This window comes from Nicotiana tomentosiformis, chromosome 3, assembly GCF_000390325.3.
Source record: "Nicotiana tomentosiformis chromosome 3, ASM39032v3, whole genome shotgun sequence".
In the NCBI taxonomy this organism is placed as follows: Eukaryota; Viridiplantae; Streptophyta; class Magnoliopsida; order Solanales; family Solanaceae; genus Nicotiana; species Nicotiana tomentosiformis.
Genome location: NC_090814.1, coordinates 63,797,825 through 63,811,084, shown reverse-complemented (window position 1 = coordinate 63,811,084; position 13,260 = coordinate 63,797,825). Strand labels below are relative to the sequence as shown.

At 40.3% G+C, this 13,260-nt stretch overlaps 2 protein-coding genes across 2 annotated transcripts; both read left to right on the top strand.

The window, feature by feature from the left end:
- Positions 1–311: 311 nt before the first annotated feature.
- LOC138907919 (uncharacterized) lies at positions 312–791 on the top strand. Its single transcript, XM_070198543.1, has 2 exons — positions 312–479; positions 612–791. Exons 1-2 carry the CDS (start codon positions 312–314, stop codon positions 789–791), a joined length of 348 nt encoding a protein of 115 aa, XP_070054644.1.
- On the top strand, positions 792–2,156 carry LOC138907918 (uncharacterized). Its single transcript, XM_070198542.1, has one exon. It carries the CDS (start codon positions 792–794, stop codon positions 2,154–2,156), a length of 1,365 nt encoding a protein of 454 aa, XP_070054643.1.
- The last annotated feature ends 11,104 nt before the right edge of the window (positions 2,157–13,260 follow it).

The following is a 13,260-nucleotide window of genomic DNA, read 5'->3' as shown; positions in this document are numbered from 1 at the left end:
ACCCACCGCCAAATCCTCCCCCACCACAACAATACGCAACACCTTCTCAGAACCACAACCCTCCACCGGTACCTACTCTTCAACAACACCATCATCATCCAACTCAATGCCCATAAACAACCACATACCACACCCATCAGAATGCACCACAACCTACTCCTGACCCACAAAACTCTACCAATGACCACCATTATGTCCAGATTCCCGGAGTCCATTAAAACGATCCCATATATGTGGAAACTTTACCCCATACCCCACAATAGACCCTATATATACCCGAATCTGCCGAGAAGGACCTACTCATCAAGAACATGGTGAAAGAACTCAAGAAGCTTACTGCCAGAGTTCAAAGTGTCGAAGGTAGCAAAGGCATTGAGGGTTTGAATTATGAGAATTTGTGTATTCAGCCAGATATAGAACTTCTAGAGGGTTACAAACCTCCTAAGTTTGAAATATTTGACGGAACTGGTGATCTAAAGGTGCATTTGAGGACGTATTGTGACAAACTTGTAGGGGTTTGAAAGGATGAATGAATCCGTATGAAGTTGTTCATGAGGAGCCTCACCGGTGATGCCTTGTCTTGGTACATCAGTCAGAACCCAAAGAAGTAGGTTAATTGGGTGAGCATGGCGGCGGATTTCATGGATCGATTCAGGTTCAACACAGAAAATGCACATGTCGTTTTCTACATTCAAAATGTCAAGAATAAACAAACGGAAACCTTCAATGAGTATGCTATTCGGTGGAGGTCTGAAGCCGCAAAAGTAAGGCCGGCACTTGAAGAAGAATAGATGAATAAGTTCTTCGTCAAAGCTCAAGACCCGCAATACTATGAAAGGTTGATGGTTATTGAAAACCATAAGTTCTCTGACATCATTAAGTTGGGAGAGAGAATAGAAGTAGGGATCAAAAGTGCAATGGTGATGAATTTCGAAGCAATCCAGGCCACAAATAAAGCTTTGCAATCGGGAGGTATCTCTAAGAAGAAAGAAGTGGGTGTAGTAATGGTAGCCCAGGGTCCAAAGTCTCCTCTCACATACCAAACAACTCCATCCGCATATCAGCCTTCACCTCCCAGATACCAACAACCTGCCTCTATTTACCATACATATAACACCCAACCAGCATACTACCACTCACTACCAGCCCGCCAAAATTACCAAAAACCAAGACCAAATTTCTACCGCAAACAACCTAGACAATACACTCCAATTGATGAACCCATAGACCAAATATACGAGAGGCTAAAGGCTGCCGGTTATATCACTCCCATTCCCATTGTTGCTATGGAAAACTCTTCCCAGTGGAACACAAATAAGACAAGTGCCTATCACTCAGGCATGAAGGGCCATACTATTGATGAGTGTCGTACTTTGAAGGATAAGATTCAGACATTAATTGACACCAAAGTCATACAGGCAAAGGAGGTTGCACCTAATGTCCGTAACAATCCTCTCTCGGATCACAGGGGTGAAGAGGTAAACGTGATAGAGACCGATGAAGAATGGGACTCGGAAGTGTCAATTGGACTCATTCGAGAAGCAGATAATACTAAAACATCTCTAGTCACTCTCACACCTATCGTGATACAATCTCAGGCACCAATTGAGGTTGAGGTAGTTGCACCAACTCTGTTTGAGTTTGAAGTAACAACACTCTTCACCGTGATGGTAGCACCTACGCCGTCTTATAAGTCTAATGCAATACCATGTGATTATGTTACGGAATCAAGAATGAAAGGAAAAGCTCAAATGGAAGAAACAAGTGCAGTGCAAGGCATGACCATAACCGGTAGTGTCTATACACCCGAGCATTTGGGAGGAACGAGCAAAGAAGCTGCATCTAAGACGCCTGTCATTGAGAGTGAGCCGGATGACCTTTGGAGAAAGGTGCAAGCAAGAGAATATTTTGTGGTTGATCATCTAAACAAATTCCGTGCTCAAATATCTATTTTATCACTGCTGCAAAACTCTGAGGCATATAGGAATGCCCTGATGAAGGTGTTGAATAAAGCCTATGTACCCAATAACATCACCAATGGAGAAATGGCCAACATGGTAGGGCAAGTGTTGGAAAGCCACAAGATCACTTTTAATGAAGACGAGATGCCACCAGAAGGACTAAGTCACAATAGGGCACTGCATATCACAGTGTAGTTTGAGGATAAATTCATTGCCAGAGTTCTGATAGATGGGGGTTCGGGTCTCAACATATGTCCACTAATTACTCTGAAAAGATTGGGTAAAGGCATGCACGAGATACGAGCGGGAAGTATGAATGTGAAAGCATTTGATGGGTCTCAAAGGGCCATAATTGGGGAGACCAACCTCAGCCTACAGATGGGCCCAACCTGGTCTAATGTTGATTTTCAAGTGTTGGACATATCTGCTACCTACAACCTATTGTTGGGACGACCTTGGATACATGCCGCTGAGGCCATAGCTTCTACTCCACATCAGGCCGTGAAGTTTGATGGAACCATCAGGAAGTGATCATCCATGGAGATGGAAGTAATCCCATTTATACCAATCAGACTGTTCCGATCGTCAAGAATAGAAGGAAGTTGGGTGGAAAAACATACCATCGCATCGAGCGCGTCAACATAATTGAGAAAGACAAATGATGGAGCAGTAAGATTGAAAGCATACTGTCATGGACAGGGTATGAACCCGGCAAGGGTCTCGGCAATAATCTCCAGGGGATCACCAAACCGATACAGCTAAAGCACCATGGCATAACTTTTGGGCTCAAGTATGAATACACCTGGCAAGAGTGTCAGAATTGGTCACCACCATGGCGTGGTCCTTATTACCCTCTAGAACAACTAGTACCACATTTGCACCAGTCATTTTATCAAGCTGACATAATGTGGGGGTCCGAAGAAGATAAAGTTTTAGCTGGAATAAGGAATTTGTTTCTGGATGATGAAGACATGGATTGCAGTGCGATAGTCGAGGAGGAGGAGGAGGAAGACCTTATTATTCAAACCGTGGAGAACGGAGCTATTCTCAAGAACTGGACTGCTGCACCATCAAGGGTCCGTCGAGTTCCTGGGTAGCCTGGCAATTAGCACCATTTATTTTTGAAAGCAATTTTATGAGCATCTAAGACATTTTCAGTATTTTGTTTTAAGCATACTTTGTTTGAAATAATTGCTCGAATCATCGAACTGCACTTGTTTGACGTTTTAAATCATTATCAATGGATTGTTTTTTATAGTATTTATTATTATCCTTTACATTTTCTCTCTCTACAGCACTATTATTATTTATCCTGATGAACCTACGACTGTGACATGTAAAGAGACAACGCAACATAAGGATAGTGATTTAGAGAATCTGGAAGAGGATGTGATACCCGAGGAAATTGTCAGAGAAGTGGAAAATTTTGAAAACAAGCCTAAGTCTAATTTGGATGAGACTGAAACAGCTAATTTGGGAGGCTTCGAAACAGTCAAGGAAACACGTGTAAGCATTCACCTATCACCGTCACAAAAGGAAAAGTACATCCAGTTCCTGAAGGAGTATGAAGACATCTTTGCATGGTCTTACGATGATATGACTGGTCTGAGCACATCCATAGTGGCTCACAAGCTACTACCGATCCCATGTGTCCACCAGTGAAACAAAAGCTCAGAAAATTCAAGCCAGATATGAGTTTGAAAATAAAAGAGGAATTTACCAAGCAAATCAAAGCCAAGGTTCTCAGAGTGGTTGAATATCCAACTTGGTTGGCTAACATTGTGCCGGTTCCAAAGAAAGATGGGAAAGTCAGAGTGTGTGTCGACTATTGGGATTTAAACAGAGCAAGTCCCAAAGATGATTTCCCTTTGCCCAATATACACATATTGATTGACAACTGTGCCAAGCATGAACTTCAATCCTTTGGGGATTGCTTCGCGGGATGTCATCAGATCTGGATGGATGAATAGGATGCCGAAAAGACATCCTTTATTACACCATGGAGAGTATATTGTTACAAAATGATGTCGTTTTGCCTAAAGAATGCTGGAGCCACTTATATGAGGGCCATGACAACCATTTTCCACGACATGATACATAGGGAAATAGAGGTGTACGTGGATGACATCATCATCAAATCCAGGAGAAGCATAGATCATATAGCAGACTTGAGGAAATTTTTTAATCGGCTTCGAAGGTACAATCTGAAACTAAAACCTGCAAAGTGTGCCTTAGGAGTCCCTGCCAAAAAATTGCTAGGATTCATCATCAGCCGCCGAGGGATTGAATTGGACCCGTCAAAGGTCAAAGCTATCCAGGACTTTCCACCTCCAAAGAACAAGAAAGATGTGATGAGTTTCTTAGGGCGTCTCAACTATATCAGTCGTTTCATAGCAGAATCAACTGTCATCTGTGAACCAATTTTTAAAATGTTGAAGAAAGACGTTGCAACAAGTTGGACTGAAGAGTGCCAGAAAGCCTTTGACAAGATCAAGGAATATTTATCCAAACCACCTGTTCTGGTCCCACCGGAACCTGGGAGACCTCTGCTACTCTATATATCTGTACTAGATGGTGCTTTCGGCTATGTGCTGGGACAACACGATGAGACGGGAAGAAAGAAGCAGGCCATATACTATCTGAGTAAGAAGTTCACACCCTACGAAGCACAGTATTCTTTGATAGAATGCACCTGCTGCGCTTTTACATGGATAGCTCGAAAGTTGAGGTACTACTTTTATGCATACACCACATATCTCATATCAACGATGGATCCGCTAAAATACATTTTCCAGAAACTCATGCCTACGGGAAAGTTAGCAAAATGGCAGATACTACTGAGTGAGTTCGACATCATCTATGTAACACATAAGGCGGTCAAAGGACAAGCATTGGCGGATCATCCGGCAAAGAATCCTGTAGACGGAGAGTACGAACCACTGAAAACGTATTTTCCCGGCAAAGAGGTATCATTCGTAGGAGAAGATATCACCGAAGCCTATGATGGTTGGAGAATGTTCTTTGATGGGGCTGCGAATTTCAAAAAAGTGGGTATTGGAGCAGTTTTAGTGTCAGAAACAGGTCAACACTATCCAGTATCCGCAAAACTCAGGTTTCTATGTACCAACAATATGGCAGAATATGAGGCTTGCATCTTGGGACTCAGGTTGGCCATTGACATGAATGTTCAGGAGTTGCTGGTGATTGGAGATTCCGATCTCTTGGTTTATCAGGTTTCAGGAGAGTGGGCCATGAAGAAAACTAAGATATTACCATATTTGTACTGTGTACAAGAGCTGATGAAGATATTCACAAAAATAGAGTTCAAACATGTTCTGAGAATCCAGAATGAGTTCGCAGATGCATTGGCCACTTTATCTTCCATGATACAACAACCAGACAAGAATTTCATCGATCCTATCCCAGTAGGGATTCATAATCAACCAGCTTATTGTGCTCATGTTGAAGAGGAAATGGACGAAAATCCATGGTTCCACGACATCAAAGAATATTTGGCAAAAGGAGAGTACCTGGATCACGCAAATCATACTCAGAAATGCACATTCCAAAGATTATTTAACCACTTCATCCAAAGCAGAGGAATTCTATACAGAAGGATTCCAGATCTGGGATTATTACGGTGTGTCAACGCTAAAGAAGCATCCAAACTACTCGAAGAGATACACGCCAGAACTTGCGGACCGCACATGAATGGCTTTATCTTGGCTAAGAAGATATTAAGAGCAGGATATTTTTGGATGGCTATGAAAACAGACTGCATCAGGTATCTCCAAAAGTGTCGTCAATGCCAAGTACATGCGTATATGATACGAGTGCCACCCAATGAACTCAATGCAATAAGTGCACCATGGCCTTTCTCCCCTTGGGGGATGGATGTCATCGGTCCAATCGAACTCGCCGCTTCAAATGGGCACAAGTTCATTCTAGTGGCCATAGACTATTTCACAAAATGGGTTGAAGCTGCATCTTAAAAGGCTGTAACTAAGAAGGTCATGGTAGATTTTGTTAGGGATCGTATTGTTTGTCGGTTCGGGGTGCCGGAGTCAATCATCACCGATAATGCCACCAACCTTAACAGTGATTTGATGAGATCCATGTGTGAAACCTTCAAGATCAATCATAAGAATTCCATAGCATACAAGCCACAAATAAATGAAGTTGTAGAAGCCGCCAATAAGAACATTAAGAAGATATTGAGGAAGATGGTAGATAATTGCAAACAGTGGCACGAGAAGCTACCGTTTGCTTTGCTGAGATATCGTACCATGGTTCGCACATCAACTGGGGAAACTCCTTATTTGTTGGTTTACGGTACTGAAGCGGTTATCCCTGCCGAATTAGAAATCCCTTCTTTGAGAATCATACAAGAAGTCGAGCTCAGTGATGCAGAATAGGTACAGAGCCGATATGAGCAACTAGCCCTCATTGATGATAAAAGAATGAGTGCAGTATGTCACGGTCAACTCTACCAAAAAAGGATGGCCAGAGCTTTCAACAAAAGGGCCAGGCCTAGACAGTTCATACCGGGGCAGTTGGTGCTAAAGCGGATCTTCCTGCATCAAGATGAAGCCAAAAGGAAATATTCACCCAATTGGCAAGGGCCCTAAATGGTACATCGAGTAATAACAGGAGGGGCACTTATACTTGTAGAAATATACGGAGAAATTTGGCCAAAACCTATCAATTCAAACTCAGTTAAGAGATACTATGTTTAGGATTATTTACATTTCTTCATCTGATATAACTGAACTACGCTTGACCTAATTCCCGTTTAAGAGGGGATCCGTAGGCAGCCATGTGGGTTCGGTCACATCTTAATAAAATCTTCATTTTTGCCATGATCAGAAAACTGGGACAGAATTTTGAGGAGGACTCAGAAATTCTAAAGCGAGTTAAGCTGACATCATCATACACGGAACAGCCAAAGTATTGCATTTAAACTGGGGCAGAATTTTGAGGGGAACCCTCAAATTTCTAAAGCAAAGAGGTCGCAATGTTTCTAAAATATGTCACAGTCACCGGTTCATCCAAATTATTTGAAATCGCATAGTACTATATTTCAAATAACTATATTTATCAAATGCATGCATATTTTTCGAAAACTTTATTTCAATGACAGCCAGATGCTACCCAGGGTAACTCAAACATGACCTCAAGACAGGAGCAAAGGCAAAATAGAAGACAAAAGTGCAAACCAAACTTCCCCCACAAAACTCACAATTTTTCTTTGGATGCTGGCACGATAAGACAACAATACCCGCAGATACATCAAATCACTACCTTCATGACGACAAGTTACCAAACGCAAACACTTCCAGCTAAGAAATAGTTTACTTTCTCACTGTCACTCAATGTTTTTCTTGCATAAGGATAAACACTTCCTTTCCCTGTATGAGACTATGTATTGTCTCCTATTTGCATGAGGCTAAGCATTGCCTCCCTAACTGTATAAGGCTTGCCTTTCCTTGCATGAGACTAAGCAGTGTCTCCTATTTGCGTGAGGCTAAGCATTGCCTCCTTAACTGCATAAGGCTAAGCATTGCCTTTTCCCCATGAGACTAAGTAGTGTCTCCTATTTGCATGAGTCTCCCTAATTGCATAAGGCTAAGCATTGCCTTTTCCGCATGAGACTAAGCATTATCTCCTATTTGCATGAGGCTAAGCATTGCCTCCTTAACTGCATAAGGCTAAGCATATAAGCATTATCTCCTATTTGCATGAGGCTAAGCATTGCCTCCTTAACTGCATAAGGCTAAGCACTGCCTTTCTTTACATGAGACTAAGCATTGTCTCTTATTTACATGAGGCTAAGTCCTGCCTCCATATTTGCATGAGGATAAGCCTTGCCTCCTTAATTGCATAAGGCTAAGCACTGCTTCCCTTACTTGCATGAGACTAAGCATTGTCTTCTCTTCCTGCATGAGGCCAAGCATTGTCTTCTCTTCCTGCATGAGGCCAAGCATTGCCTCCCTAATTCCACAAGGCTAAGCACTGCCTTTTCCTCATGATTAAATGCTATCTCCATTACACCATCTAAGACCTAGCATTATCCTCTACTTACCCAGGGCTAAGCATTGCCCTCGTCTTACCCAAAACTAAGCCTTGTCTTGTCTTATATTCTCATATGGCCAAACATCATATTTTGCATTTCATGGGCTGAAATATCGCCATTTAGTCCAAAGGTGTCATGGTCTGAAGGCATCATCCTCAAAGCTGGAAGACACCATTCCATGGCCCGAGGATCTCTTAAAAGTGCACATCATTATTCAAAGGCTTCATGGTTCGGAAGCACTATTATCATGGCCCGAGGTCATCATTTCATGGCCTGCAAATCCCTTATCACATGATTCATGGCCGAGGACGTCATGGTCTAAGGACACCATCCTCACCGTCCAAAGACAACCCTCATGGTCCGAATGGATCATCATGTTTAAATTCACTCAATAATCCATATATACTTGCATGCATCATGTTTTAAGTTTTGTAGGTAATCCAGGAAGTAACCATTCTCCTAACGGGAGCAATCTTTGCTCCGGTTTCCATTCAATGTTCACATCCTGCAGTTATTTCAAATGTAACCAACCACCATCAATTACCCGCCTTTTACTTTATGACCGTTCAAATATTTGCTCAGTGATACATCCATAACGTTTCAAATTCGCATTCATGACTTCGTATAAATTCATCTGATACTATCCTACCCAAAGGAACCCTTTCCGAAACATATGACTGCTCCTTTAACAACTCCATTAGTTTTGTTCATCGTTGGGTCCAGAACTACACACGGTCTGATTTCCGTAACACCAGGGATATGTAGGCAACTTAGTAACCAGGGTTCAACCTCCATCTTTTAAAATCACCTCATTCGGCCAAAATCGGTAATCATTTTCTTTACCCGACAACTCTTTTATCATTCCCGGGTAAAGAGAGGCAGTTGTTAATACCCAGTTTTGCCCTTATATATTTTTCAAATAATATATATACTTTCAAAATATCATTTTACATTATTATTTAATTTACAAGATTTATGCAAACATTTTCCCATAATTTTTTTATAATTTTAAGACTTCAAAATCAATTTTTTTTGCATTTAAATCATTCAATATTTATCAATTATCCTTTAAATTATTTTTACAATGACTCAATAATCCAGTATATTATTCTACATCTATATATATTCTTCATAATATTTTACTTTGTTTTATATAATTATATTTTATATTTTAGGCTACTTACATAATTTTGCAAAGGATAGTCTATATTCTATGCATAATTACATTTTAGTGTATTATTTGTGCTAAAAAGCATTTTTTATATTTTTTATTATGTCAAACTAGTATTCTAAATTATTTTACTACATAAATGATATTTTATTATTTATAATCTCTTTTATGAATTATATTTAAAATAATTTTGCATATTTATTTTATAGCCCAATTTTAGGCTAATTTCGGACCAAAACCAGGCCCAAAGCAGCTGGCCCATCTCGACCCGTTTTTGAACCCGCCCCACTCCCACTTCAATCCTACCCGTTGATCTCAAATGATCAACGACCCATACTAATTCTCCCACCTTCCTTATATCCCATCACCCTAACCCTAATCCCCATTTCCTAAAGAACGCCGCCCCCTTTCCCTCACAAACTTTCCTCTCTGAGAAACCCTAGCCGCAATACCCTCGAATCCCCTCTGAATTCGGCCCCAATATGGTGTCCTTTCATGATTCTCTTGCCTTATGCTGCTACTACTCAGGCGTTCATGGTGTTACTTGATATTTACCTAATTTTGGTAAATGCTACCTTTAAGACGGGCTTGATTTGGCTCTTATTTTGTGAGGATCTGGCCGATGTTTCATCTATACATACTATACAATTAATGATTCTTTCATTTCCGGGCAGATTCATAACCATTGGACTCAATTAGGTTTTGAAATTTTGATTTCTCCTTTACCGGTTCTATTATTGATTGCATGAGATATTTTTCCTTCCTTATTTGTGTTTGATTGACTATTTTCCTTGTTTGTTTGCTTGATTTCTACTGCAATATAAACCCCTCCCCATTTCCCTTTTAGGGGGGACGGAATCGATAAAATCTCACTAAAATTTACAGCTTTGCTCTATTAATTTCTTCATTATCTTGTTCTGTGTTTTGTATTGGCCGGCTGAAAGCCAAGGCCACTGAGAGTCTACTGCTCGAACTTTCTCTTGGTGCGAGCATTGCCCGGGGTTCTTTCGAAGCTCTTGGGAACTTTGACGCATCGAGGTTTCTGGGTCCTTGTGGATCTTTTGTTCTTTATTGTTGTCCGTTAACTGGTAAGCCACTTGACTTTTGCAATTTCATCCCTAGTGTCTTTGATTTGCATATGTTCTCACCACTGAAATCCATGGCTTAATATGTTTTCTAGATTACTTTTGTGCACGATTCTGTTAATTCTACTTTGTTCTAAGTCTCTTTAGCATTTAACTTCCTCCTAATGCTGCTAGTTCTGAGATTGCCTAAGTCAAACTTGGATAATCTGACCATCTTAAGTTCGTTTAGCCAGTGTATTGGTGCCTGAATGTTCCCTAAAACATGCTTATTTGCTTTGTCCTTGATCTCTATAATGAATGCTTCACACTTGTGCTAGAACTTCCTGTGTTAATTATGACATATTACCCTTCTATTGTGTCACTCAGCATGATCCCCATACCTTATTAGTAATTGACTGAGATCTTAACAGTTACCTCAACTTGTTTTCCCTGCCCTGTTTGAACCATTTTGTTTTATGGCATAACTTAGATCTTCTTTAGTTAATTAGTCTATTGTGTCAATCCCAGAATCCCTACATGGGCTATTTGGTATGAACTTGCTATCTCACACTACTCTAAATCTCTGCAATGTTTGTCTTGCATGTACAATGTGTTTCAATTTGTATTAAGACCATTCTCTATGATCTTGCTTTTATGCTAATATGTTCCCCAGCATGTCTATGGTTCATCTAATATCCTGTTCTTTAAGTGATTATTTGGCTTGTCACAATGTGCATCCCCCATCATGTCTAAATACTGATTAGCATAACACTAGGATGTATGTTTAGCATAATCTCTTAGGTTTTAACTTGTTTGTATTGTGCATCTGTGACTGCAAACTTGTTTCTCCCTGACTTTTCCCACATGTGGTTTTGTCATAATGTGTGCTCCCTATCATGTCTCAATGCAGTCTTGTTTCCTGATAAGAGTTAGTATGTCTATCTTATGATACTAGGATGCATACTTAGCTTAATTTGGACCTTTTAGGTCTCGAGTGGTTTAGTATAATGCATCTGTACATGATAATCTCTGTATACCCATGCAAACTTATTTCTTCCCCAACTCTTTCAAAATTTGGTTATCTATGGGATACTTTGCAATATATGGAAATCCTGCTGAACCTACTGGCCTTCTTGATTAGTTGCTCTGTATGCTCAACTTGGCTATCTATACTTTAGGTTATAAGTATACCCCCCCAGTTTTGTCCCTCAGCCATTGTCCATTCTCCTCATTTGCTACTTATGCTATTTTGAACTTCTTATTCTTAGCCGGCTGAAATCCAAGGCTATCTAGGCTTTACTGCTGACCTCCTAGTATGAGTACTGCTCGGTGTCCATTTAAGGCCCTTGTGAACTCTAACACACTAGGATTTGGGTCCTTAGTCATTCCATGAAACTTAAACTACCCCTATTCAACCCCTTTCTTCCCATTATCTGTTGTACATCTAAGTCGGTTGGTTTAAATTATGTAATGCTTGGCAATATGGTTATATGAATTGACTTTGGGCTCCTCTATGGATTATGGAATTGTGTTGATGAATACGGCTCCTTGTCATTTGCTATTATCTCGTACTGTTCTCTTGAAACCATGCCTATAGGATTTTAATCATCTCATTCTTTACCACAATGCACTGTTCACCAAGAAAACATGTTTATAGGGTTGAGTGTAATGATAAAATCAGCTCCAAGTGCTAAACATTAGAGATCCTGTCTATAGGACAAAACTATTTTGTCTTAATATGAGTCAATGTTGCACCTCTCAAATATGGTTTATTACGCACTTCTGGGATCCTTCCAGTTGTCCTTTCATTATTCCTTAATGCACGAGTCACCTAGACACATCAAGCTTAATAACTGAAAATCTACAATTACATTAATCAGCATGCAACAATCGTATAATTTAGAGATAGGCAACGCCTAGCCTTTGAAACCTCTTGTATGTTTTAATGCATAGTCACATAGAAATATAGGGCTTAAGATTCTTAATTCTGAAATGGCCTAACATGAAAACCTGTTTCGTGTGCATTTGTTGCTTAAGTGTGGAGGCTAACTTGAACCTTAACTACCTATATGTGAAGTCCAATGTGCTTTTGCATGTTGCCTAGTTTTGACATTTCTCAGCAGCCTAAGTGAGGTCTAGAACCACCCAAATAGAGGTCCAGTACCTCCTGGACCATATGTATGGAACGGGTAGTGCACGCATAGGGTACGACTTAGAATTGAATTAGAACGCTTTTAGGTAACCACTTTAACATAGTAATCGGGTAGCCGGAAATGATAGTCTGTGCTCGCTGGATAATATGAGCAACACCCTATCTCAAGGGAGTTACGAAATATTATTTATGTTGCACGGGGTGATCCTTTAGGCTAAAAAAGTTAGAACAAAGTAGTTGTGACTCTCCTTTTCTTTCTTTTCTATTAGAATGAAAAAATAGATGTACCTCCCTTTTCAAGATCTCTTTATAATAAAATATTTCGATTTTTTACTTTCTTTGCTTACTTGATCACATAGACTAATCCATATAATTTAAGTTCGGCTGGGACTCACAGTTGTGGAGCTCAAGGAGTGCCTAACACCTTCTCTTTGAGGTAACTTGAACCCTTACCCGATCTTTGGTGGCGTTGTCTAGTTAAAACAGAGTTATTTACAAATAGGTGCACTAATACACCTTAAAATCATTGGGTGGAGACTCTCCTCTTTTAATACCTCTTTTAAAAGAGTTGTCACATGTCGAAGCCCGCTTTTGCGAGAAAACGGGGTGCAACACTTTTATTATATTTTTATGAAATGTTGCTGGTTATTGGAGTTAGACTCTGACCCTTGTCCCATATCGTCACTACTTTCAACCTAAGGTTAGGTTTGTTAATTATTTAGTACATGGGGTCGGTTGTACTCATACTACACTTCTGCACCTTGTGTATAAATATTGGATGCTGATGTAGCTGCGTATGGGGGGATCTGGATCTAAAGATGTACCTGCGTTCCAGTCAT